Source organism: Sapajus apella, unplaced genomic scaffold (assembly GCF_009761245.1).
Source record: "Sapajus apella isolate SASKATOON/1434 unplaced genomic scaffold, GSC_monkey_1.0 scaffold16, whole genome shotgun sequence".
NCBI lineage: Eukaryota > Metazoa > Chordata > Mammalia > Primates > Cebidae > Sapajus > Sapajus apella.
The window spans coordinates 23,653,839-23,681,097 of NW_022436956.1; the positions used below are offsets into that span (position 1 = coordinate 23,653,839).

Here is a 27,259-nt window from a genome sequence, read left to right on the forward strand (position 1 = left end):
GATGAGATGACAGGTGTTTCCTCCGTGTTGAGAACCAGTGACCCCTGGGAATCGCATTTCCCGCAGAGCAGGCACTCATGGCGGGCTGAGTCCTACCCCATGCCCTGGTGGCTTGGAAACCTGCACGCGCTATGCAAAGCCCAACGTTTTCCAGAGAGGCTTTTGGGCTCATCACTGGCCTGGGGAGGGCTAGACATGGGGTCCCCACAGCTTGCCCCACACCACCTTTACACCCACACCCAGCACGTCCCCGTGGGGCCTGGGCAGGCTGTGGCCGCCTGCGCTACGCTGTTGCTCTGTCCCAGCTGGCTGGCTCCGGGTGTGGAACACTCTGGGCCTGTGCCGCTGGGGCGCGCACAGTGGGGTGACCGGCGGCCTGGCTGCAGAAACGTTGCACCCGTGCCTGAGGTGGGAGGACGTGATGACGCGCCCCACGCAGCGGGAACCCAGGCCTTTAAAAAGCCCAGGAAACAGCCTCAGCACAAGCGGTGGCTCCACTGGAGGAAAGCACACCCCAGTCTCGCATTAAAGAAGCCAAACTGTCGGCTTCAAAGAGAAAAGGCAACATCCTGTCACAGGCCATGCTCTGGCAAAAACGTAAGTGGTTTGGCGGTGGCTGTCAGAGCAAAGCGAGGGCCAGCGGGGCCAGGTGATCACAGCTTGGCCTGGGATTGGGGAGCTGGTGGAGGAGGTGATGGGGCCACCGGGTCTGGGTTCCAAGCCTGGGAGTGAGATGTGGGGAGGTGGGCGGGATGGAGCCTGGTGGAGAAACCAGCCTGTCAGAGGTGATGCTGATTTTCCAGGCTGGAGGGGAACGAACTAGTGTTCCAAGGTGGGACGGGTCGGGGTACCTCGCTCCTGTGCATGAATCACTGTGGTGAAGAAAGGGCAGTTTATGATTCACACAACAAAAGCCAGATGTGGGATGGGTTTGGGGGCTGGGAGGAAAAGCCATGCAGTTCTTTACAGGAGGGGCTTTATTTCCAGAAGCAGCAGCTCTTCAGCTTGCTGTTGAATTCCCTGGGACTGTTTCTAGATGAGTGACTTAGCTTTCTGCCAGGGCGTGACGTGTTCGTGTGGATACCCTGGGAGGAGTGGAGACTTGGCTTGGCGAAGCGTGTCCTCACTAGCTCCAGTGTCTTGCCTTTTGTCATTCTTTTTCCCCTTCTGTGGCAAGGCCTGTCTATCCCACTGCAAAGGGAGCAGTGGGTTTATCTTTGGCCTGCATTTTTCTCCCTAGAGTTGCATGGGACGACTGTGAACTTTATTTTCCTTTATGTGGACCAAAAAGCAACTTGCCTTACTCATAACTGAAATCATACAGATTATTTACAACATTCTTTTCACGCGGTAAACAAAGCCAACTCAGCCTCTGAGAGTTGAACCTTATTGGGGCTTAGTTCTATACTTCCTCAAGCAAGAAGAATGACCAAAAATTGCTCTATCTTTTTCTTAAAGATTCTTAGTTTCTTAAAACGCCTTTTAATTAATTTAAGTACGCTCTGTGTCAAGCAAGCTTAATATAAAAGAATCTAGATTTACAGAAAAAGGTAAATTAGGGAGTGTTCCTTTTTATGGAAAGATACTCGACTGGATCCATTAAAGTTCTGAAAATATAACTTCACTGTTTAAAATGTGACATTGTCACCTTATCACCAATTTGTCGTTTGGTTTATGCCTTATGTAAATTCTCTGGATTTAAGCTGGTTAACAAGTAATACAGAAGAGTGATTTCAAAATTTCTCAGATTGCGAAGACCCACCATTATTTGATATCAGTAAGATGTATTTTTTAAAAAATGAAGAGAAATGAACTTTAATTTGGGTTTGAGAGTTATGGACTTCTCCCAAGATAACTAGGAATATTCGAGAATGGTTGGCATGCAACTCCTACCAGCAAGCGATGGAGCAGCGACAGCCTATCCTTCCTGGGACAATGGCAGCTGACCCTGTTGTAAGTGCTCTGTGGATGAGAGCAGGTGGGCATTCATCTCTTTACTGGGGGCTTTTAAGCATCTGTGTGCCCTTTCACTTAGGGCTGAATCATTTGATTTTTGTGTAAGCCCCTGGAGGGAGTTTTGCCTTGGTGCCTACTTTCTATAAGCAAGTCACTTTCCTTTTTCTCAATCCTTAGATTTTTCATATGTAAAGTAGGGGTAAAAATCATACCCATTCTGAGGATCTATCCTTAGTAAGTGAGGTGCCACTGAAGTCACATTCAGTGGCACCTCACGCTCTGTCTGTGTCAGCCTCTGAGATATGAGTTGCTTCCCTGCATATACAATTTGCTGTATTTTTCTCTCTTGGTTCTGTACTAAATTTTTTCATTTCTAATTCCTTCTAAGAGATGAACAGACTTTCTTTTGAGACAGAATCTTGCTCTGTTGCTGAGGCTGGAGTGCCGTGTCGTGATCTCGGCTCACTGCGACCTCTCCCTCCCAGGTTCAAGTGATTCTTTCACCTCAGCCTCCCAAGTAGCTGGGACTACAGGTGCCTGCCACCACACCCAGCTAATTTTTTTGTATTTTTAGTAGAGATAGTGTTTTGCTATGTTGTCCAGGCTGATCTCAAACTCCTGGACTCAAGTGATATGCCTGCTTCTGCCTCCCAAAGTGCTGGGATTACATATGTGAGTCACTGCGCCCGGCCCCAGGTTTTTGAAAGGGGATGCTGGAGGGCATGCTTCCTGCTCACACCCTGGAGACCAGTCAGGTCCAGCAAAACTCCATCGTAAGGGAGACCACATTGTAAGCTCATCAGTGGAATAACTGGGGTGAATATTTCCACATGTTTAGATGAACACAAATCAAAGTTATCCTGAATTGTCCTTTAAGCCTTAAAAGAAAGTAGGAGAGGCCCTGGGCTCTGGACCCATCCCCTTAACCTGAACCCAAGTATGTGGTATATATAGAGGGCACCTGGGTGACTAAACCCTGTGGGGAAATCAGTAAAAACAGGGCAGCATTGTCAGCCCACTTACAAACACCCGATGGAAGGGCAGGGTTTGAAATCAGACACCAAGAGTGCTGAAAGGGCACTTTCTTTTTTCAGAAAACATCCTCGAGGCATGAGCTGAAATGACTGTACTGTGGGGTTCTGGAAAGGGTTAAGAAAACATTCACTTTGTGAACGTTGCCTCCTCCCTACCTAGTCCATGACCCTCGTTTGTGGACTAAATGTGAACATGAGCTTTCGGTTAAGATGAGAGAATAACACGACAAAGCCCAGAACCGCTGGCACAGAGAAGTAGAAATCTTCAAGCCTCAACCAATGGATTTGAAATTTGCCTGAGGGGCCAATTGGATGCAGTCACTCCATCTGTAGATCCCCTCCCTGGGTTCTGGATTTGGTCTGCTGGTCAGGTGTAGATGTGAAGAATTACCATCCCTCCCCAGCTAGTAACAGTGTAGTGGAAGCAGCAGGAGCCTTGGAGGGAGGCAGGTCTGGGTTTGAAAGCTGACTGTGCAACTTAGTTATTCCTCCTCGCACTCTGAAACATCTGGGAAGTGGGGATTCTAATGTCTGCTTCCCAAGGTTTTTGTGATAACTAAAGTAGAGAGTGTAGGTAAAATTATAGCAAGTTTCCTGATAAGTAGTGATGGTGGTGAGTTAGTACCTTCCGTCCTGGAAATCTCCAGTGGGCACATCTTGAGTGATCAGTGTTATGTTAAATTTATATATCCTTTTCCACACTTTGATTAGAATACTTAAAAAGCCCTAGTCTAAATGTTCTTGGATGATAGGATATTGCAAAGTTTTCCAAGGGTCTAAAATAGGGGTCTGCAAACTATGGCCTCTGTGCTAAATCAGGCCTGTTGCCCCATTTGTAAATAAAGTTTTATTGGAACACAGCCATGTCTGTCATTTGAGTATTGTCTAGGACTGCTTTTGCTACAAGGCAGAGTCAAGTAGTTGTGACAGAGACTGTACAGCATATAAAGCCTAAAATATTTACTCTCTGGCTTATTATAGAAAAAAATTGCCAACCTCTGGTCTAAGATGATTTGGTTGGTTCTTCAGGCATTCATTTCCTTAAGATACTCAGTATCCTGGGATTGTACAATGCCAACACCAATGGGAAATAAAACTTGCAGCCAATTCATTAAATAATTTGTATAATACCCCAAATTGATTTGATTGAATTTCTTCCTTAAAAGCAATGGAACTGAGTATAATTAACTGAACTCCATTTGTTAGAAAGTGAACAAATCGGACAGCTGTTTTTTATTGTTGTTGTTTGTGTTAGGGAATGATCCACATGCTAATGAAAGGCATGCTTGACTGATTTTCTTTAGATTGGCTTATTGTCTCGGTGTCCTGTAGACCTGGCCTTGGAACAGGAAATAATTTATCAAATTATTATGTCATGAATATGCCTTTGCTTTCAGACAACTTGAACAGAGCAGAGATTTAGCAAACAGAAAAATTAGGGCCTTAAAATTCTCCTCAACATAGAACTCTGCTCTTCAGATTTACTCTAGGGTTCCACTAAAGAGCCAATATTTTTTGGGAAGCAGTTAAAGATAAGTAAAATGTGTACTATGCATACAATTTTTGGAAGCTTATCTCCTACATAAATTTAAGCACAACCTTAATGAGAAGTAATTTCGGTTTCTGAACAACCTCCAATACTTCTATTCTATGTTACAACCTTTGCTTATTTAATAGCCAAGTGAGCACCTTTCCTTTACTTCTTACCAAGTTAATTTCATTGATTCAGCAGTTCTTTTTTTGAGATGGAGTCTTGGTCTGCTGCCCAGGCTGGAGTGCAGTGGTGCAGTCTCAGCTCACTGCAACCTCTGCCTCTGAGTTACAAGCGATTCTCCTGCCTCAGCCTCTGGTGTAGCTGGGATTACAGATGCAAGCCATAACACCCGGCTATTTTTTTTTGCATTTTTACTGGAGATGGTGTTTCACCATGTTAGCCAGGCTGGTCTTGAACTCCTGACCTCCAGTGATCCAAGCGCCTTGGCCTCCCAAAGTGCTGAGATTATAGGAGTGAACCACCATGCCTGGCCAATTAAGCAGTTCTTGCTGTTAAGGGCAAGTAGAATCCAAAAGAGAGACACGAATTTACATGCACCTTCTGGAGGTGAAATAAGGGACACACATCAACCAAACACACAGATTTAATTAGTAAAAGAGCAGCTGATGTTCTTGGTGAATACTTTACTTCCTGTCTCTTACATTTACTTACTAAGAAAAATGCCAAATTTGTCCCCAAAGTTTTGAAAGCTCTCTTCCAATTCACACTTGAGATTCTGTTCTTTCATGAGGAACGAAAAAAAAAAAAATCAAGTTTGCCTACACTTGTTCATTAAATGTGTGAACATTTAATTCATAAGTCTTGTAAATGACTGCTTTTAACTTTTCCATTACAAAGTAAATGTTTTTTCCCACTTTGACATCTTCTAAAGTAGTTGATTTTCCCACTTAATGAAGATGTTTACCAATTTCTTATTCTGAGCCAACCAAACCAATGTTGGCTAATTGATTATGAACATTAACATAATTCTCACCTTTATAAAATGCTTAGTAACATTCTAGTTTTCTCATTTTTGTAGAACTGCTTGACAGAAGTGGACCTATCTGGGATGGGGAGGCCTTCTCTGAAACCCTCTCGTGTAATGCTGGGGACAAAGCATTGCTCTTTAAATCAGGGATTCTGCTTTCCAATCTACAGATAATTGGGTGAAGGACCTTAGGCAAGCCACCTAACCTCTTTGGGTCTCAAATGTTCTAGTGTTGAAATGGAACTTGACCTTTCCTGGCTAATTTTCCTAGAGATTGAACTTGGTTGAGGTTTTTTTCTAGCTCTAACGGCTGAGTTTTCCTGAGTGTTTACATAAAAAATAAATAAATACATGTTTTAAATCACAAGTCCTTAATTTAATAGATGGGATTCTGTTTTTTTTTTTTTTTTGATGGAGTTTTGCTCTTGTTGTGCAGGCTGGAATGCAATAGCACTATCTCTGCTTACCGCAATCTCCACCTCCCAGGTTCAAGTGATTCGTCTGCCTCAGCCTCCTGAGTTGCTGGGATTACAGGCATGTGCCACCACGCCTGGTTAATTTTGTATTTTTAGTAGAGATGGAGTTTCTTCATGTTGATCAGACGGGTCTCTAACTCCTGACCGCAGATGATCTGCCTGCCTCGGCCTCCCAAAGTACTGGCATTACAGGCATGAGCCACTGCGCCTGGGCTGGGATTCTCATATCTGCTCAGGGCAGTGTTTTTCCACCTTGGCTACATACTGAAATACTCTGGGTAGATTTAAGAAACACAGATGCCTGGATCTCAACCTAGAGCTTCTGATTAAATTGTCCTGGACATTGGAGGGGAGCAGCAAATGCCTCCCAGGTGATTCTAATGTTCAGTTAAGGCTGAGAACTGCTCACCTGGAGGTTGAAATTGATGGCTTCTAATAAACCCTTGGGCATTACTAGGAGCAGAAGAATGCTCAATTCTTTTAACAGTGATAAATAAACAGCTCTGGGGGATGGAGAACTTATTTGGTGCCATGTAGTATCCAAAATGTTCCGTTGGATAAGTTTGGATTACATCTGATTGCTGGTGAAGAGACCTGAAATAACATAGATTTAAGTAAGACAGTAGTGTCCTTTCTCTCGCATAAAAGAAATCCACAGTAGGCAGGTCAGAATCATATGGAGTCTCACAGTGCCAACATCATCCCAGGGCCCTTCTGTCTTTCTAATCTACTGTCCCTGGCATGTGGCTCCTGTCCTCAAGGTTCTTTCACAGTTGCCGCTGTAACTTCAGCCATCACATCTGTGATCATCACATCTTTGGACAAGGAAGAAGAAGAAAAGGGAATGGCAAAAGATTATGACTCCCGATTGCTGCCTCTTCTCCCTCCCCAACACACAACTTCTGCTGAGATCTGATGGTCATTTCCAACTACAAGGGAGAACAGCATAATTGTTTAGCTGGGCACATTGCCACCCTCCATAATGCAGGGGTTGTTAGAAAGAAAGGGAAGGCAGATAGATGTTGAGTGTCATAACTTCCAGTCTTCACTATGCTTTGAGTGCATTATCTCATTTAATCCTCATAAAAGCTCCATGAAGTAGATTCTGTTGTAAGGTCCATTTTATAGACGAGGAAACTGAACCATGAAGATTAAGTTAATAACTCTCCTAAACAGCAAAATTCATCTGAACAGACCTCAAGTGTTGGCCTGCTAAGCTGTCCTGTTTCCCTGCCATGGTGCCTGTCTCTCTCACAGTGCTTAGGAGGTGCTCTTGGTAAAAGCACAGCCCTTCCATGTCAGATAAGGGACTAATGGCAGAATGAAGTCTGCAGATGGTAGTTCATACCATGAGAACCCATTTTGACTGTTTAACATCTACTTCAGCTTACTTATTGAAGAAAACAAGGTCTCTGCTTGCTGCTGTGCCTCCTTTGTGGGGCACTTTGAAGACATTTTAGCTATAATAAAAGGCTCAGAGAAGGATCTAGAGCTTGTCCCCCAAATAACCTAGCCCTACTGTTTACTGGACAGTTTTAGTGGAGAGCCTGGTGTGGCAGGCAGCCTTTGCTGGGAGCCAAGGCTTTTGCCTCCTTGGCACTTATTTATTTCTCTCTCTCTCTCTCTCTCTCTCTCTCTCTCTCTGTGTGTGTGTGTGTGTGTGTGTGTGTGTGTGTGTGTGTGTGTGTGTTTGGGTGGGGTGTGGAGAGTAAAATGTAGAGAGTAGGGTTTAACTTTGAGTTAGAGCATGACAGTTCTGCTCTTTCTTTGCCTTTAGTAGTTAAAGCTTAGCTTCTGGGGCAGGAGAATCTGAGTTTGAGTCCTAGGTTTACGCCTTACTGGTTGTGTGACAAGTCCTTTTGCCTCCTTCTGCTGCCATTTCTTTATAGACACGTACCAGGGGTATGGCTCTTACTTTACGGGATTGTGGTGGGGGTTTTCTGCTGTGCTTGGCATTAAGTAAATACTCGATAAATATTAGTTGCTATTATTATTTTCCCATTCTGTCATACTCTACCTCTGAAGACAAAGGTTATGCAGGCTAATTTTGGATTACAATTTGTACATCCCCTGAGTTCTGCATTTCTTGTGAAATGGCAGGGTACGTATCTCTAGTCTTGTAACTTGAGGTGGCTTAGTGATCAGGGTTACTTCTGATGATTAATCTGACTATTCTATGATCAAACTTGGAACTCAGGTCACAGTTTTCCTGCCGACCTTGTAACATAGGCTGACAGCAAAGCTTGTATTGACTGGCAAACTTGGGTTTGTTTTTTTAATTCACAAGATTGGACTGAGTGTTTATAATCTAGTTGTGAGCAGAATGACACTTGAAATATGCAAGAAATAGATACCGAAAACTGAAACAATGATGTGTGGTCTCCTTTTCTTAGTAATAGTTTCATTAGTACCACTTTCTGGGAAGAGCTGGTCACCAAAAAATTATAAACCAGAATAATTCTCAGACCAGGTGCTGGGACTAAAAAGAATTTGACCAATCTTAAACTGAATTACCTTTTAATCCACTAGAAAGAGCCACATATTTCACTGGAAAAGAACAAGCATATAGGACATTGTTAAAACTTTCCAGGACTAGGAAATGCTGAGGTGACAGAAAAGAAAGAAGAGAGGCAAGAGAGTTGACAATAGGAGCACATCTTAATGTTGGATGAAAGCCACATCAATTCAGGAAGGAAAGGAATAGAAGGAAAATCAACCATCTATTCATCATCCATGCAGGCATGCATCCCTCCAGCCATCCATCCAATTATGGAATTATTTCCAGCTAGAGAAACTGACCAATGAAATGAATTATCTTCAGCAGAAGGCGGGGACCATGAAATCAGGGAAGGTGTCATGGAACATATAGCATTGGGTTTGAAGCCTGAAATAGATGGTGTTTGCTTAGATCCGGGGGTGTGCAGATGCATCTTAGGACAAACAATATTAGCACTGGGAAGAAAATCCAAGAATATCTAGGCTGATGTCTACAACATTTTTGTCAGAAACTCCCTTCTTCAAACCAAATCTACCGTAGAACTTCAGTATAAGAATATAAATGGCACAGTTTTTGGAGGATATCTGGAGCTCTAATTGCTTAAGTTCCCCCACATTTCCCTGCCATTCTTACTCTGTTGGAACCTGCAGGCACTGTAAGTATATTCCAGGGTTCTTCAGATCACAGCTGGATCCCCTGACATGGCCAATCTACTGCATTTTTAAGCAAGATCCCTGCTAGCTGGTCACAGAGAGTGGCAGTGAATGGCCGTGAAACATACTGCATTGGTCTTCATTAAGCTTTGAATCTGTGAAGACTATGTTTTCAGTCTTTGTGGCTCTCTTGTGAATAAGGAGGGGGTAAATTCCTAAAAAACTGACCAAGTGACTTCTTTCTCAGGCCTGATACTGACAACAACTCCCATTCTCCAATGTCCTTTGTAAAGGAATCCCTTGCTTCATAAAGGCCACTGATTTGCAAAGCTGAGAATTATCCAGAAAGCTCCTCTTGACTGACAGTGATGTCTCTCATGAATCCATTGTTAGGGCTACTCTCACTCACATAGGCTGCACCCCAGGCCACCATGAACCTTGGGACTTGGGCAGTTGGGTCTGACCCCAAATATAAAACTAATGCTGGGGTCTGAAGAGCCCATCCTCCAAGGAAGTGGTCCCTACAACACAATGGTCTCAGGAAAAGTTATTTTTTTTTCCCCATAAAGCTCCCTTTGGTCTTGAAAAGCCTAAGTTAGATGTTGCTTAAATCAAGGGACAAACAACCAGATATCCAGCTACCTCCTTCAGCTGCCTAACCACAGGTTATTCCCATCCTAGCTCAGATGGGCAATTATAGAGTCACGCCTTGATCTAATAAGGGTGGATACATCCATTTCCTGTGCTTCATCATTCACTGTTGTACTGCTTTGCTATAGAATTGGGGTGGTCACTGGGGTAGGTCGACTCTTCTCATTCACCTGATCTGGGACGGTAGATCTGGAGCTCTGTTTAGGTCCTTTCTCTCTCCTTCTGATGCCCCACTCTCAGTAAAGCTGAGGGAATGCCAAATATGTGATCCAGGAACCTGCCTTGCTCTACAAGGTGATAAAACTCCCACCTACAGTCACTGAAGAGCACTCCCTTGCCCATTGCCACGTTTCTATTCCATATGCGATATGTGCTCCTATGTTTTTATCTCACTCAGAGTAGTATCTACAACACAGCCTCAGCCATGGCTGTGCTCCTGGCCTTTAGGAGACAAGTACAGGTTCCTTAAGGGGCTGCATCTGAGGTCAGGGCAAGGGGATGCCATCATACTCTGTCTGCAACCTAATTGCTGCCATTCAAAATATCCGAGGTTTTCATTTCTAGAGTAATCCTTTAAAAACTCAAATCTGCTGCAAACCTAATCCTTTGGTGACTTCTGAAGAAAGAAGTCTTCTGCTCAGCTCATGGTATCTTTATAAAAGCCTGTTTCTGAGGGTTTGATGTCTTCATCTAGGATTGCTATATGAAAGTGGGGTCTTTGACCAGTCTCTCTGTGGCATCATTGGCTTCCCTGTCTCCTAAGTGGGGCTGTCTTGATGCCTGCGGATTCCAGGTACCTGAGTGATAAATTCCAGGAGCATAATGAAGGCAGGCAGAGACAAGCCTTGCAGGCAGCAGAAGATCCTGGGTGTGCTGAAGACAGAGACATTCAGTATCAGGATGTAGTTGAATGGGGGCAAGTTACGGTCGCTGTACCAAGGCTACTTCCAATGACTGATGGGCCATGGATTGTTGGCTGAGATCAAAGGAGAAACGGCTATTTGTTGGGAACCCACTATGCACCAGGTGTTTCTTGTGTTACTCTCATACAGTTCTCATGATAACCCTTTGAGATGGATATTATTATTTTCATTTTGTAGATGGGGAAACTGAGGCACACACTGGTTAAGTGATTCTCCAAGAGTCACACAGGTGATAAGCAACACAGCAGGCTTTCTAAGCTAGGTCTAGTCCCAAAGTATACCACACTGCTTCTCAATGACAAGGATTTTAGTGTTGCACTGGGTCCTTCTTCCCCTCCCAGTTGAACAGGGCCCATGCATAGATGGAGCACGTTATGACTTCATCAAGAGTAGTTCTAGCCTGGCACAAAAGCCTCTGCAAATTTGATTCTTAGCAAGTCACCCTTGGGACTCAGTATGGAAACTCTGAAAACTGCTGATTTCCACCTTAGGCTCTGAGTTCCCTGGACTTCTCTTCTCTTGGTGGCCCAATCAGCCAAGAAAGGATAGGACCAGCTAGTGACACACCCTTAGGATTCACTCAAGGACCTGCTACTTAGAGGGTGCGGGACAAAGGTCTGCTCATGATGTGGCCTCAGCCTCTGGCCCTAGTACAGCTCCTCTGCATTGAAGACAGAACAGTCATATCACTTGCACTCTCCTCTATACAGTCTCTGTAGACTGAGAAACCTAGTTTGCTGCTTGTTCAAGCCTTACTAAACCATTCAAACAAGCCAGAACCACTTCATTTCTGAGGCAGATGCAGCTCTGTCATGGTTTGCAATTCTAAATTTGCTTGTGCAATTATTTGATTAAAGTCTGTGTACCGCACTAGACTAGACTGTAAGCTCCAAGAGGGCAGGAACCACATCTGTTCTCAGCAAGTACTTGTTCAATGAATGCTCTGCCAGGGGTCTCCTAGTCTTGTCCCCTACCCCGGGACACAATGTAGCTGAGATAGGAACCCTTTCTGCTCTGCTGACTCCAGTTTCTGTAAAAGGCGGGCAGATGCAGCTGGTTTCTCAGGTGGACCTGTCCGCTGTCATTTCAGTCGAAAAACACCAAAAATAAAACCTTGCGGGGAATTGTTTGGGTCTCTCAGTTCTCGTCACTCCTCATGTGAGAAGGCTGCTGACAAGGTTCTCATAGGCTGATCTCTCCTCTCTCAACTGGGCAACACCATTTCTTGGGGAAATTGGCAATTAAGGGAAACTGGATCAGGGTGGTCCAAGCCCAGACTTTAACTGGAGCAAGGAGGGTTAGGACCGGGCCAAGAATCATTTGATGATTGATCTTAAGTGTCACTCAGAGAAATAAACAGGACTTGCCCGGGAAGGGAGGAGGCAGGCAGTGAGGCCGAAGTGGACCGTGCTTGGAATCACAGGTCCTGTGCTTGGCTGAGGACACTGTTACTTACAAGTGGAGTCCTTGGTCAAGTCAGTGAACGTCTCTGAGCATCACTTTCCTACTCAGTAAAGGAAGGGAGGGGAAGAGGAATTCATCGTAGTGAGGATCTACCTGTAATCATTAGTGTCAAAGTCTCTACGGAACATCATGCAAATGGGAGTATGGTGATATCAGAGTTCTTGAGAATTAAGAATGTGACCAGGAAACACATGGACCTTTGCCACCCATTCATTCAACAGACCTGAGTCTAGATAAAAAGAGGCCTAACATTGAACGTCCCTGGGAGAAGAGAATGGGTACAAACAGCCTTTTGTGCTTGATCTGTTGTGCAGGATGCTCCGAAGGAGGGAGGTGTGGTGTCGAAGGTGCAGAGAGCACTGGGGAGAGGATGCCTGGGCAGTCGTGCCTGTGAGGGAAGGGTGGGAGGGCCGCTGCCATGCTGAAACCTCTCATACTTGAGGCCTCTGGCTGCCTCCACCTCTGGTTATGGGACGGACATCCAGAACTTTAGGGACAATCCAGGTAATCCTGAGGCCTCAAGGTGTCCTGTTTATTTCTCTGAGTGACACTTAAGATCAAGATCTGAGCTTGGTGGATAAGGGTGGTCTGTGTGTCAGTGGGCTCTTTACTTCAGCTTAACACAACCTAGAGGAATCCCTGTGTGACTGCCCTGGGCATCTATTCCCTGCTGGCTATGGCCTTCGTTAAACAGGACCAGTTTGGTCTGGGGCTCTGTGGCTCTAAGACTGAACAATCCTCTGTCGTCATCCCCAACATACCTTAAGAGCATCCCCTGGCTCCCGTTGTCAGGGCTGTTCTCTCTAGGTCCTGGTGGCTTGCCTAGATTTGAGGAAAATCTCAGTCACTGTGGCCCCTGGTTCAGCCTTTCCCAGGGGACCTGCCTATGGTTGGTGAGTGAGCTCTGCAGGGCTGATGGGAAGGAATAGTCTTTTAGAATGAGAACACAGGGAGGGCAAATGTCACCATCTGTTCCTTTCCTTTCTTCACCCAGACCAGAGAACGTGAGGTAAGCCACGATCTTTGTGATCTCCTGATAGAGACACTCCAGCCTATCAAGCAAGATATTACAACTTACTCCTCAGCTATCCAGCAGCCTTGCAGGCAACATCAAATTGTATTTCAATAGTGGTTCCCCTTTCTCTCGTGTCTTCTAATCATCTTTAAAGCTACCTTTTGCCCCTGCTGTCTTTTTCTCCTCTGTCCTGGGTATCATCCAGATTGTAGGATACGTGAGTGATGTGTTTATATTTCCTGGCTACAGGATCCTCTCAGTTCAAATGTCAGTGAACAGAAAGCCTACGTTTACATGCATATGGGATTTCTTTGTGGGCCTACATTAAAAAAAAAGGTAAACTACAGTATGGTGTAAATGGGCAGGAAGCCTTTCTGCAGCATGTCAAGTCCAACCTTTGGCCAAAATCCAACTTCTTTCTTCCTGTTTGGAAAAAAAATTAGCCATTGTCCATGAATGGAAAGAACAAATTTGAAAACTCTGACTCAGACTGTCACTGTAAGAAAATCACCCACATCAGTGTTTCAGTTAAGGATGTGAATAATGCTTTAGCCAACTGGAGTTAACATTCTCTAGAAGTCCTAGGGCCACAAGCACAAACAAAATTCTTTACATGAACATTTTTTTTTTTTGAGATGGAGAATTTTTTTTTTTTTTTTTTTTTTTTTTTTTTTTTTGTGAGATGGAGATTTGCTCCTGTTGCCTTGGCTCACTGCAACCTCTGCTTCCTGGGTTCAAGCGATTCTCCTGCCTCAGCCTCTGAATAGTTGGGATTACAGGTGCCTGCCACCACGCCCAGCTAATTCTTGTATGAAAATATAAAGAATTCGTTATAGGAAAGTGACAGGTGCCCCCAACTTTTGTGACTTGATTTTCAGTAGAAGCCAGGGCAAGTTTGTTAGTTTTGCTACAAATAAAAAGAAAATTGTATTTCCTCTCACTGGGTCTTAAAAAAAATCCTGAAGAGTCAGAAGCAAAAGATATTTATAGTGGTTACCTAGAGTGATCAATAGTGTGTCACCATTAACAATGTGTCATATGTTCTTCTGGGCTAGGAGCTTTTATCTTTCAAAATGACCTTGTGTGGCTATAAGGTTTACTTGTTTTTTAGGTAAGTTCCCCCAAAATTGACCAAGTGACTTATTTCCCAGGCTTGATACTAACAACCACTCCCCTTCTCTAATGTCCTTCATAAAGGAATCCCTTGTATCATGAGGGCCATTGGTTAGCAAAGCTGAGAATTATCCAGAAAGCTCCTCTTGACTGACAGTGATGTCTCTCATGAATCCATTGTTAGGGCTACTCTCACTCACATAGGCTGCACCCCAGGCCAACATGAGCCTTGGGACTTGGGCAGTTGGGTCTGACCCCAGATATAAAACTAATGCTGGGGTCTGAAGAGTCTGTCCTCCAAGGAAGTGGTCCTTACATGATGGTCACAGGAAAAGTTAATTTTTTCACAAGGCTCTCTTTGGTCTTGAAAAGCCAAAATTAGGTATTGCTTAAATCAAGGGACAAACAACCAGATATCCAGCTGCCTCCTTCAGCTGCCTAACCACAGGTTATCCCTATGTTATTGTATCCTAGATCAGTTGGGCAATTTCAGATTCAAGCCTTGATCTAATAAGGAAAGATACATTCTTCTCCTCTGCTCTATCCCTCACTGTGGTGCTGCCTTGCCAATTCAAGATTCAACCAGTCAGTTGTGAATGGAGAGTGCTCTCAGTGGGTGAGACGGTTGGACAGAAATGCATGTTTATCCTGCAGCCCACCTAGCCATTAGAGCCACTCTCTTAAGTGTTGTCCACCCTGGTGCCTGGCCATGGCAGCCCATGGTACGTCACAAGAGAGAAATGGCTGGGAGAAGGGTCTTCTCTCAAGGGTGCCTTGGAGGCTGTTTTACTGAATGAATGCCTTCTGACATGTGCTGTCTTAAAGTTGCCCCAGAAGAGAAGATACCAGTGACCAGGCCCTAGGTGTTTGCTTTGCTCAGAGCCATCAGGAGGGACTGACTTACCTCCTTAGCTGAGTAGCTCCTGCACTGTGGCATGAGTGTGGTTGGCAAGGTGTCATTAAATAAACAAGTGCTGACTATTTTGCATATGTCCTGGGTGATATTTTATTATACTTTCATCAAGGAACTGGAGTGCCATGTTCATTTAAATCAGGACACTCCATATGTTCCTAGCTTGGTGCAAAGCAGAGACACATGTCCACATGCAGCCAGAGCATGGCTGAGGGGACCAGTTGGCTCGAGTCTTCATGCTCTGCACTCCCCAGCAGAACAGCAGCTGCAGGACTCTTATTTTTGTGATGTGGAGCATGTCTGGGTGTGTGGCGGGGGAACTGAAATAGTCTCTGCTGACTTTTTATACCTACAGGTTTTGTTTCATTGCTCATTTTGGAAAAGGGAAGCTTTTATTAGGGGACAAATTAATGGTTTCTCCGTAAATGATTTTTTTCTCTCTCAAACTCCATTGGCCTGACTTCCAGTGGCATAGAAAGGCAATATGGTGAACTTCTCAGCCCGAAAAAGATTTCCAATCAGGACCAAGGGGCTCATGCTGAGGTGGAAAGATTTTCCTCAGTGATAGACTCTTGGATACCCATGGGAGACTTAAAAGGCTCTCAGACCACAGGATTAATGGTGAGAAAGCTTCAGGCTTTGAGGGTGTACTACCTGTAGCTGAAAGTTGATCGGGGGAACTCCACTTTGGGAAATTGGGCTTCTATTTTCTCTGCTGATATCTTATTATTTCAATCTCCTGGTTTATTTTCTTTGGATTTTTAAATTATTATTTTAGAAAATTATTTAAAAGGTTAAAAACATTTACCGTACAGATTCCAGTTTAGTTGTTTTGAAGTTAATTCAGGGATACAGGAGCCCCAAGGTGAGGCAATCGTGATTTTAGACAAGCTTCTTTTCCCCTCCCAAATTTGTATTTGTGGGCTCAGTTCTCATGATGGTGACAGTAGGGAGCTCAGTGTTTACTGTGGAATTAAAAATGTTTATTTTTGCTGCTCATAGGTTGGTGTGAAAGGTACCAACTGCAAGTTTCAACTTGCAAAAACACTTGCCTGTTGGGCTCCTTTGGAATTGTCTTGAGGCTTCAGATTCTGATATTTTATGAGCATTTTGCAAAGCCACTAGGAGAAGCACCCTCCCTCTTACCTGCTCAGTTGGAGTCAGTTACAGGATTGCTCGGCAGCTGGCTGTGGACACATGGCGGGCAGTCAGGAGACCCTTGGAAGCTGTGGGAATCCTGCAACGGCAATAGGAAGAGGTGGGGACTTAGAGATAGCGCCACATATGGTCTGTTGTGCCAGGGCACACCTGTTGACACTGTGCTTTCCAAGGAAGTCCAGACATTAGAGGGTGATGCTCTCTGCCCACGGCACCTCCATCAAGCCCTCTTTGTTCATTGATTTACAAACAGCAGGAGGCAGAGAGCTGTCTCTTGACAAGATCCTGGAAGTGCCCAGCTGGTCCCTTTCCAGCCAAGTGTGTGGTGTGTCCACTTCCTGGGAGGAACTGGGACCAGGAGGCCTCTGAGCCCTTCCTCAGAGGTGTACATGCAAACGAGAGGGGGTGAGCCATACACCTGTCTCTGAGCTGGTCTGATATATGTTCATATGGGATTGAGCCCTTTTTGTCCCTCAGCTGAATTAAGAGGGTGACCACAGTGCTCAGACCCCCAAATAACCCCTTTCCCAAATTTCTCTTAAGTGCAGAATGCCTCAGGCTGTACTTTATGCCTAAGGAGTAGCTGGGAACTCAGTTGGAGATAAGTGTGAATTGCAGGATACGACTGTGAACAAAACTGATGTGTGCAACAGCATGGATGGAACCGGAGGACAGTCTGTTAAGGAAATAAGCCAGGCACAGAAAGACACATTTCTCATGCTCTCACTCATTTGTAGAAGCTAAAAATTCACACACTTCTGGTAGAATTATGGCTACCAGAAGCTGGGAAGGGCAGCAGGGGGAGGGTGTGGGGATAATTAATGAGTATAAAAATATGGTGAGAGAGAATGAATATGACCTAGTATTTGATAGCACCACAGGGTGACTCTAGTCAACAATAATTTATGGTACACTTAAAAATAACTAAAAAAATATAATTGAATTGTTTATGACACGAAGAAGTGGTAAATGCTTGAGGGGATGGGTACTCCACTTACCTTAATGTGATGATTATGCATTGCATGCTCGTATTCAAATATCTCATGTACTCCATAAATATATACACTGGCTATGTACTCATAAAAATTAAAAATGCCGACAGCCATGGGGTAATCCTGAGAAAGAGTGAGCAGAGTCTGGGAGGGCAGGTGCTCTGCTGTCTGACACGTCAGGTCGTACCTGGGGTCTGTGGTCATCGCTGGGCACCACCTGGCAGTAGGGAAAGTGGCAAATGGAACTTGTGCAAGAGTGACTCACCCAGAAGGAAGGTGGGGAGACTGAAACCATGTCATTGTGAGATAAGTCCCTTCAGACCTAGGGGGGCACCTAGTGTCTCTCAGATGTGGAAAAGGAATATTACTACTAATACGCATGATAATAAGAGCTCACATGTATTAAATGCTCGGTGCCAAACTCTAGTCCAAGCTCTTCACATGTAATCCTTAAATTACCCTACAACATCATACCATTATGATCTTCACTTTATAGATGAGACAGCTGTAAATGGATAAGGATCGTGAGTTTCTTTAGAAGGTAACGGAGGGAAATACAGCATGTGTTACCATAAGGCAGCTTCAGTAAGATGAAGAGCTGTCTGATATGATATCCCCCTGTAAGGAAGGTGGAAATGGCCTGAGGGAAGAGAAGAAAAATGACATGCATTGAGCATCTAGATGTGACCTTTGGAGCTCCCAATGTATTATTTCAGTTAATCCTCACAACCACTGTGTGAGAGAAGAGTTATTATTCCCATTTTACAAATGAGGAAATTGAAGCCCAGAGACATTAAATAAATCTAAGAACTTTCCACCAGTAAGCGACAGCCCAGATTTGAATATAGGTATGTGTGTTCTCAAGTCCACTGTCACTGGTGTTCAGAACTAAGGTGAAGGTGCACAGTTGGCCCTGGGGCACAGATACCAGGCTGGTTCCCCCTGCTAGACACTCCTATGGCAGAATTTCACAAGTTGTGACGTTCTTCTGCTGCTGGCAACTTCTGTTGCTTGTCTTCCCCATTAGACTGCAAGATCCACATGGACAGGGGCTGCATGAGTCCTGCTCAGTGCTGTACTCCTGGGCACTAGAAATATTTGAAAGAATGAATCAAGACTGGTAGATCTCTTGTTCAGACGGGGGAAGTTAAAATAAGGATAATGACTCTCCTGTTGGGATGTTATAGGGAGATTCTTATGTTAAATTAGGAATGAATTATCAGTGGTTTTAGTGCTAATATGTTTTCAGAATTACCTGAGAGATTTTTATACATACAGATTCCTAGGCCCATATAAGCCCCCTAGAGTCACACTCTCCCAGAGCAGGACCTGTACCTGTATATTGTGTCACTTCCTGGTTGATTTGCTACCTGGCCAGCTGAGGGACCTTGGAGGATGGGTCTGAAGTCCACTTGAGATACAGGGATTCCTCACCCCACATTATCTGCCTATGGGGCTCACTTTCCGCTTCCTGTTGCCTCTGCCCAAGCTTCTCTCTGCCTTCTGGGCTTCAAGGCCAGGACTTGCTCATGGCTAGAACCTGGAGGGAGATCTGGTGCCGAGTCAGGCATGGGACCTTATCAGCTGGATGTTTACTGAGCAAAGTTCAACCAGGGTAGCGCTGCAGATCCGGGTTTAACAGATACCCAGGTTTCCAGGACTTTGATTCAGAGCCACATCCCTGGATCCCTTATCGGTGGATGATAATGGCCTCTCTGTTGAAGTCCTAAGTGCTAGGGTTTCTTGGCTGGCCCAGGCCTGCTCTCTGAGAGCCCAGGGCCCCTAGGCCACAGGCCGTCTGGGTGGGCAGCTTGTCACTTCCCAGCCATGACTGCTTTCCAATTGCTCTCCCAGGCCAGGAAGGGCCTTACGCACTGCCTCTTATTTGGGTCAATGCTTTGGTTTCTTTGCTTTGATGACAAGAGGGGAAGGAAACCATTTTTCAGCAGCAGGTGGATGCTCTCTGGCTCCAGGGTACATGGATCACCCTTGGGTATTTGCTCCGTGCCCTGGAAGTCATTGAGAACCTGGGAGCCACTTGCCTCCATTCTAAAGGTGGAGGAGAGGTGAAGGGAAGACAAATGGCAGCATAGCTTCAGGAGTCACCCAATCGATTAATCAGCTGACCTTAAGACAGATAAGTATCAACTGAGCTTAAGACGGATGGGCATACTACTGGGAACATATAGAGAAATAAGGTACAAGAACTCACCTTGAGAAGTTTATAAGCTAGTTGTGGGCATCAGACACATCAGAAGGAATAACTATTACATAACAGACTGAGTTGTTTTGAATGCCTACACTGTACCTGAGTTTATTTGAAGCACATACTGTTCTACCCATTTGCCACATCAGGTGACTTCTCTCAACATTCCTTTGATGAAGAAACTGAAGATTAAGAGGCACAGAGAGGTTTAGTAACTTGCCCAGGATCACACAGCGAGGTGGTGGCAGGGGCAGGATTTGAGACCTGTGCCATCTGGCTCAGAGTCCCTGCTTTTATAGCTGTCCTCTACTGCCACCTATGATGAATACTAATCAGGTCTGGAAATGTTTGAGAGGCTGTAGGATGTGGAAATTCCTCAGGCTGCAGGGGTCAGGCACGAGGGTTGCACTTGTCTTGGGTCAGCAAGAACCAAGAGGTTGAAAGAAGTGAGAGAGAATTCTGACCACAGAAAACCTCAACCACAGATGAGGGGGTGAGACATGCAGGGAACACGTAGAGAAATACAGACAGACCTTCTGGTTGGAGTCAGGGATTGTGTAGTAGAGAGTGTGCAAAATGGTGAGAACAATGGGTTCGGATCTCATTCTGAAGGCTTATCCAACCATCACTACCTACACTTGAGGGATTTGTGTTTCCATTTAGCAGGAAGTCTGTGCGCTAAATGGAAACTGTGGGTCCACTGCACCCAGACAACTAAGTTGTAGGATAAGGAGCTGGGCCTTAGTTGTCTGGGTGCAGGGGACCCACAGAAAGTTTGGAAGCAGGAGGAGTGACCATCCTGGAGAAGTATTCTGGGAAGTGTCACTTGGTTTTCTGTGTTCAAGCATGAATTAGGGAGCAGGCAGATCCATGAGCAAATGAGCACTTTGGGGTGGGGGCTCGTCCGAGAAGGACCATGGGCTCCAGGGACATTGCTTTTCACAGCCACAGCTCCGGAACAAGCCCCGGCCCCGGCCCGGCCATACCAGGGCGTCCGCGTGAAGGAGCCAGTGAAGGAACTGCTGAGGAGGAAGCGAGGCCACGCCAGCAGCGGGACAGCACCTGCACCTACGGCGGTAAGTGTGTGATTGTGTGTGTGAGTGTGCAAGAGTATGTGTGTGTGTGTATGTGTGAGTGTGTGAATGTGGGAGAATATGTGTGTGAGAATGTGTATTTGTGTGTGAGAATTGTGGGCATGGGTGTCATAGTGCGTGTGTGTATGTGTATGTGTGTGAGACCGTATGTGTATGTGAGTGTATGAGATTGTGTGTGAATATGTGTGTGTGTATGTATCTGTGTGTGCATGTATGTGTGAGCGTGTGTCTACGTGTGTGTATGTATGTGTGTGTATGAGTGTGTATATGTATATGTGTGTGTGTGTATGTGTGTGTGTATGTGTGTATGTGTGTGAGTGTGTGTCTACGTGTGTGTATGTATGTGTGAGTGTGTATGAGTGTGTATATGTATATGTGTGTGTATGTATGTGTGTGTATGTGTGTGAGTGTGTGTCTACGTGTGTGTATGTATGTGTGAGTGTGTATGAGTGTGTATATGTATGTGTGTGTGAGTGTGTATGTGTGTGTGTATGTGTGTGAGAGTGTGTGCGTGAGAGATTGTGTGTGTGTGTGTGTGTGTCTATGTATGTGTGAGAGCATGTGTGTATGAGTGTGTGTATATGTATGTGTGTGTGTGTGTGTATGTCTGTGTGTGAGAGAGATTGTGTGTGTGTGTGTGTGTGTGTGTGCAGGTGAACGGGTTGGGATGTGACCAAAGGGATTAGGCAGGAAGGAGTGTAGGTCCTCACTGTGTGGGATAGTTGCTGGGAGCAGAAGGCAGAAGGCTGCATGGTGGAGGCTGCCACGGATAGAGTGAGGGTGGAGTAACTGGGATGAGGGATCGGGGCTGGCTCAGATGGCCCACTGGACACAGCTACTGTCAAGGTCTGAGTGAGCAAATGACTCACATGCCCTGGTGTGAGTTGGGGGCTATCCCTAATAAGAGGAAGATACCATCTCCCTGAGCGCACACACTTCCTGCTAAATGGAAACACAAACTCCTCAAGTGTAGGTGGTGATTGTTGGGGTACTGGGTGGGGTGTTTTGTTCTAACCAGAGAGATTCCTACCTTCTACTCTCCTGCCCTGAGGCCCTCTGGGCAAGTCCCCTGCACAGGGCCAGTTGGGGATGGCTGAACGCTGACCTTGGTCTTCTCCTCTCCCCTCTAGGTCGTGCTGCCCCATCAGCCCCTGGCGACCTACACCACAGTGGGTAAGAGTGCCCCGTAGCCCTGGTCTCTTCACGCCTCTCATCTGGGTGGCATCTGCAGTTCCGTAATGTCCTTCTTCCCACAGGTCCTTCCTGCCTGGACATGGAGGTCTCTGCATCTGCAGTGACGGAGGAGGGTGCCCTGTGTGCTGGCTGGCTCTCCCAGCCCACCCCGGCCACCCTCCAGCCCCTGGCCCCATGGACACCTTACACCGAGTATGTGCCCCATGAAGCTGTCAGCTGTCCTTACTCAGCTGACATGTATGTGCAGCCCGTGTGCCCCAGCTACACGGTGGTGGGGCCTTCCTCAGTGTTGACCTATGCCTCTCCGCCACTCATCACCAATGTCACGGTATGTCACACAAAGGCAGAACTGCACCTGCCCATGCTGAGTGCACCTTTTAGAATCAGAACTGACTTCCTGACCCTGCTCTTCCTTAGTATTGATTCTTAGGATAATCAGGTCATCAAAGCTCACCTTGTCCTCCATGGAGGCCTGCCCTGATTTTCATTTCCTGAAATATCTTCCACAAAGATGTCTTGCAGCCTTCTTGTCATACTTTCTGCCCCTCAGGACTGGGAAGATCTTCTCTGATTCCCTGTTCTAAATCTCCCCAGCTTCCCTGATAGCAGTGAGTCGTGGTTCCAAGTTGAGGTTTTTAGTGAGTAGGGTACCGGGTGAGATCTACATGGGGGTTTGTGTTGGAACCAGCCTTTCATTTCTGTTCAGATAAGTTAGGGAGCGATTGTTCACTTAATAATGGGATTTAACAGAAGATTTCTAGGCTGAGCCACAGATGATAATTTCAATGGCATCAGACTCACGTGTAGGGTAATTCTTTAAAGTTCGGTCTCTACTGTCAGATTGCCTGTATTCAAATCCCTGCCCCTTCACTTACTAGCTATGTGACTTTGGGCTTAGTGACTTCAACTCTCTGAGCCTCAGTGTTCTCATCTATAAAATGGGAATACCAAGAAAAGGGTTGTTGTCAGGATCAAATGAGATAATGCATTTGGAGGGCTTAGCACATCATCTTATCAAAATCTGCTAACATTAACCAAGGGCCTGATGGGGAAGGAAGGGCCTGTCCTTCCCCCAGGAAAGAAGGAAAGAAGAGAAATAGATTTATGTTAATGGTGCCTGTTTGATTAAAGGAGTGGGAGTTTTGCAAGTGTTCAAGGGCAAAAAGACCTGTGGTTACAGCTGTATCCAGCTCCAGTTCAGGGAAACCATGGGAAGTAGAGCTGGGCCTTGAGCAGTCCCAGAGCCCACCTTCAATGGCGGAGCTTGCTTTGGTCCACCTTGTCTCCTCCATTTCCCTCCAGGGTCCAGTGCAATCCTGATGCACCTGTCTTTCCTCCAAGCACCTTTTATGCAAGGCCTGCAGAAGCCCTTCCATCCTAGGCCCAGCTGGCTACCCAGCAAACCAATTTTGGAACCTGGATGATGATAGATAAGAAGGAGTTAATCCAACACCTCTCCCAGGCAACTCATTTCCATGTCAGGGGGCCTGGGGTGGGCCTGGGGAGGTGGAGGACTCATGGTTCCCAGCCACTTCATTACCAAGGATTCCTTTCATTATCCCCTTTCATCATCCCCACCTTCTGCTTTGAAAGGTTCTGTGTATCAAACAAAGAGTATTTATTAAGAAATAATGTATTTGTTTTGCCATTTTGCAAATTAACTCATCAAAGCTGGCTACAGCTACAAGTCCACACTCCTGATCAGCAGAGATAAGATCTGCTGTGGTGCTGGGTGGGTGTAATTCTATTCCTGAGCAAAGAAACCTATAGTTGCAATGGACCTGTACAGGTTTATGACTGGGAAATGTAGGATTTCCATTTGGACTTTTGAAAAGTTGGAAATAATGAGGCTTTCCTGGATCCCGTCTGGCTTCAGGACACTGGGATGGGGACCACTGGCTTAAGTCAAAGGAGGCGAAGTGGGTGTGCTGTGGTGGGGTGTACACCTCAGCCTGGATTTTGGGAGGCTGAAAGACCTCTGAGACCCTTTCCGGTTCTATCATTCTATGCAAAGCACCCTAAAACCTTGCTACTCAAACTCTGGTCCCTGGACTGGCCACATTGGTGTCCCCTGAACATGCAAAATTCCAGGGCCCCCTCCAGACTTCCTGTGGTAGAAGCTGCATTGTAACAAGATCCCCAGGAAGTTGAGAAAAGCCCTGACCTAAATCATTCTAGCAGTTTACTGTCAAGACACAGTGATAATAGGAGGGAGATATGATCGGGGAGACAGGGATAGTAGGGGGAGATTTTGGCTTCTCTCACATGAATCCATGCAGAGACAATCCTCTTCTATCTGCTTTTCTCAACTATGAAAGAAAACTAAGAATCCAGGCCCGCCTCTTGCTGAGGTTTGTGAGGGCAGTTACTGTGCAGGGGAGGGGTATGACTCATAGAGCATGCAAGCTGACCCTTGGAGGGTCATGGGGGGTGCCCATGAGTGGGGTGGCAATGGAGAGCAGCTCAGAGACAGAGGAAGATGAGGATGTGGAAGGTACCAGGCAGCAGCAGGAAGGCAGGCCACGTTTGCTGACAAAGCAGTGCTTCCCCCACTTGGGGATGGCTGGACATCCCCATGCTGGCCACCACTAGAGGGGTGGGAGGTGACGGAGCTGTGTTGGCTCATAGGGACCTCCAAAGCTGTTGTGTGGAGCCTGGACTGTCTTTGTGTCTGGGCAGGACAGTGGCCACCTTCCGGATACAGCTGCCAGGCTATGGCTTCATGTGTTGTATTTTCATAGATCTCAAGATGCATATTTTTTCATGTTTTAAGATCTCTGAAATAGAAATGCATTTTGTATTCAATGAAACCTGGAAAATCCTCTCTAATTGGCTTAACCCAATGAGTTCATTACTATTTGATTCTATTTCATAGATGAGAAAAATGAGCCTTCCGTGTAGGAAGTGGCCTGAGCAAGGACATATAGCTAGGGAGGGACAGGGAAGGGGCTGTGGTTGAAGTCTGCAAGGCTTCTCCTTTGGGGGAAGACTTCGAGTAGGAGAAGTAGAGCCCCATGAAGTGAGAAACCAGGAAAGGGCAGAGTTGAAGTGGGAGATGGAGACCCCTCTAAGGGCAAGGACAGGTGGGTTGGTCTCCCGGGGCTGCTAACCCTCTGTCCTGTGTTTCCCTGTCACAGACAAGAAGCTCCGCCACACCCACAGTGGGGCCCCCGCTGGAGGGCCCAGAGCACCAGGCACCCCTCACCTATTTCCCGTGGCCTCAGCCCCTTTCCACGCTACCCACCTCCACCCTGCAGTATCAGCCTCCGGCCCCAGCCCTGCCCGGGCCCCAGTTTGTCCAGCTCCCCATCTCTATCCCAGAGCCAGTCCTTCAGGAGATGGAAGACCCCAGGAGAGCCGCCAGCTCACTGACCATCGACAAGCTGCTTTTGGAGGAAGAGGATAGCGACGCCTACGCACTCAACCACACTCTCTCTGTGGAAGGCTTTTAGGGGTGGCTCCCACCTGAGTCCTGTTCCCTGAAACTGGGATTTTAAAATGAGCCTGGAATTGAGCCCCAGGTTCATGCCTGTTTGGAGTAGTTATATTATAACTACACTTTCTACCCACAGCTAGAATTGTAGACCTGTAAACCTTCCTTCCCTTCTTCCTTCCCCTCCCTCCCTCACTTCCTCCCTCTTCCCCTCTCCTTCCCTTCTTCCCCTCCCTCCCTCCCTCTCTCCCTTCCTTCCTTTTTCTCCCTCTCTTCCCTTCTCCCTTTCCTTTTTCCTTTCCCTGCCTCCCTCGCTTCTTCTCTCTTTCTTATTTCTTTTTCGATTCTGTTCTATTTTGGGAGGTAATCATAGGGATTTTAGTGATAATATTTTATGTCAAATGTTGCCAAGTCTGTGGTCCAGGGGCTTTCATTTCTGTCACATTTCATTTCTTGCAAAAGGCCCCGCTTCTCCAGTGCCTGCAGACCCGTCTTAGGGCCACTCACACCCTCTGTCATTTTGAGCTGTATGCAGTGGCCGGTGGGAAGACCAGCCCTGGCAGCACCTCCCAAGAAAGGCAGCCAAGGGCCCACCCTGATGCCACAGTCCTTGAGCTGTCAGTTCCCACAGTTGCTCCTTTGTTTGCTCTTCTCAGCATTGGCCAGATTTATAGTCTGGGCAGCAAAATCTCAAGGCCTGGGGCTCAGGGTAGTGAGGGGTGGGGAGTGGGTGGGGGAGAAAAAAGAACACCAGGGTGGGTGGGGACAGGCCAGTGATGGAGAGAGGGGCAGAGGAGGGATGGGAACACGCTGTGCATTTTAGTTGGCGAGAGGGGTGTGGGAGGAAGCTTGAGTTTGATGCAGGGAGGAGGAAGGCTGAGGCATGACTTGGCTCCTGATTACTTGGTTATTAAGAAGAACAATAAACTGAAGGAAAGCATTCCTTGAAGAGGTGGTTTTACTGCTCTCCTTGAGGATACGTGCAAGGGAAGCTGGGCTGTGGTAAACATGGTGGAGGATGTGTTTGGCCATTTCTTTCTCAACTCTAGGCCCTCTGCTTGTACTGAGGAGGCCAAGACCCCATGAAGCCTAAAGGTGATAGGTCCTTGCTTAGCCTTAGTGCTACCATGTGGGTTTCTTTTTCTTTTGAGATGGAGTCTCACTCTGTTACCCAGGCTGGAGTGCAATGGCATAATCTTGGCTCATTGCAACCTCTGCCTCCGAGGTTCAAGTGATTCTCCTGCCTCCCCAGTAGCTGGGATTACAGGCATGCACCACTGCACCCAGCTAATTTTTGTATTTTTAGTAGAGACAGGGTTTCACCATGTTGGCCGGGCTGATCTCAAACTCCTGACCTCGTGATCTGCACTCCTCAGCCTCACAAAGTGCTGGGATTACAGGCATGAGTCACCGTGCCCAGCCTTTTACCATGTGGGTTTCTTTAGTGTCTTAAAAGATTCCGTAAGTCTCCATTCTGTAAAGCCAAGGCCTCCTCCATCCAAACACCCTCCCTCCTGCGGACTTCTAGAGTCTCAGCCAGAAGTACTGTTAGGTTTAATTTTAATTTAGTTTTATTTTTTTGGCTGAAGAAACATCAGGTTTGTAAGAGGCTGAGTTGTTAGCAGGGATACTTAGCCCCTGACAGTGAACCTCTGCCTTGGGAACTGGCACGTCCACCTGCTAATAGCACCGTTGCCACTATTAAGCAGACACTTCAGTTGGTAGAATTCACATAGAGGTCATGAACTTTTCTGGGGAATGACTTTTCTGGGAAACGACAGTTTCTTTGACACATTTTCTTTGCCCATTTTAAATAAAAGCTCTGGAGAAAGTTGCCTGTTTTCGATTTTTTTTTTTTCTTCTGCTTAGGGTTAATTTTGACCCAAATTTCTCTGTATCTGCCTAAAATCCCAGTACACAAATCTTGGATTGTTTTTATTCAGATTTTTTTTTTTTTTTAGATTT

The 27,259-nt window shown here is 46.1% G+C and overlaps 1 protein-coding gene across 4 annotated transcripts; it reads left to right on the forward strand.

Moving 5' to 3' along the window:
* The first annotated feature begins 1 nt into the window (after position 1).
* POU2AF1 (POU class 2 homeobox associating factor 1) lies at positions 2-27,259 on the forward strand. 4 transcript variants are annotated; one of them, XM_032285629.1, is made up of 5 exons: positions 58-597; positions 20,519-20,649; positions 21,798-21,840; positions 21,924-22,189; positions 24,999-27,259. In XM_032285629.1, exons 1-5 carry the CDS (start codon positions 582-584, stop codon positions 25,311-25,313), a joined length of 771 nt encoding a protein of 256 aa, XP_032141520.1. In that variant the 5' UTR covers positions 58-581; the 3' UTR covers positions 25,314-27,259. The 4 variants fall into 4 exon arrangements, with proteins under 4 accessions (XP_032141521.1, XP_032141519.1, XP_032141522.1 ...); XM_032285630.1 differs by lacking the exons at positions 20,519-20,649; positions 21,798-21,840; positions 21,924-22,189; positions 24,999-27,259 and adding exons at positions 14,779-14,920; positions 15,139-17,997 and having other exon boundaries at positions 2-597; XM_032285628.1 differs by lacking the exons at positions 20,519-20,649; positions 21,798-21,840; positions 21,924-22,189; positions 24,999-27,259 and adding an exon at positions 14,779-17,997 and having other exon boundaries at positions 2-597.

Bases quoted from the DNA above. Each gene is read 5' to 3' on its own strand.
- POU2AF1 (XM_032285628.1), top strand. From the start codon at position 7: ATGACAGGTGTTTCCTCCGTGTTGAGAACCAGTGACCCCTGGGAATCG. The intron at 598-14,778 runs GTAAGTGGTTTG...ATTGTATCCTAG, and splicing joins GGCCATGCTCTGGCAAAAAC to ATCAGTTGGGCAATTTCAGA.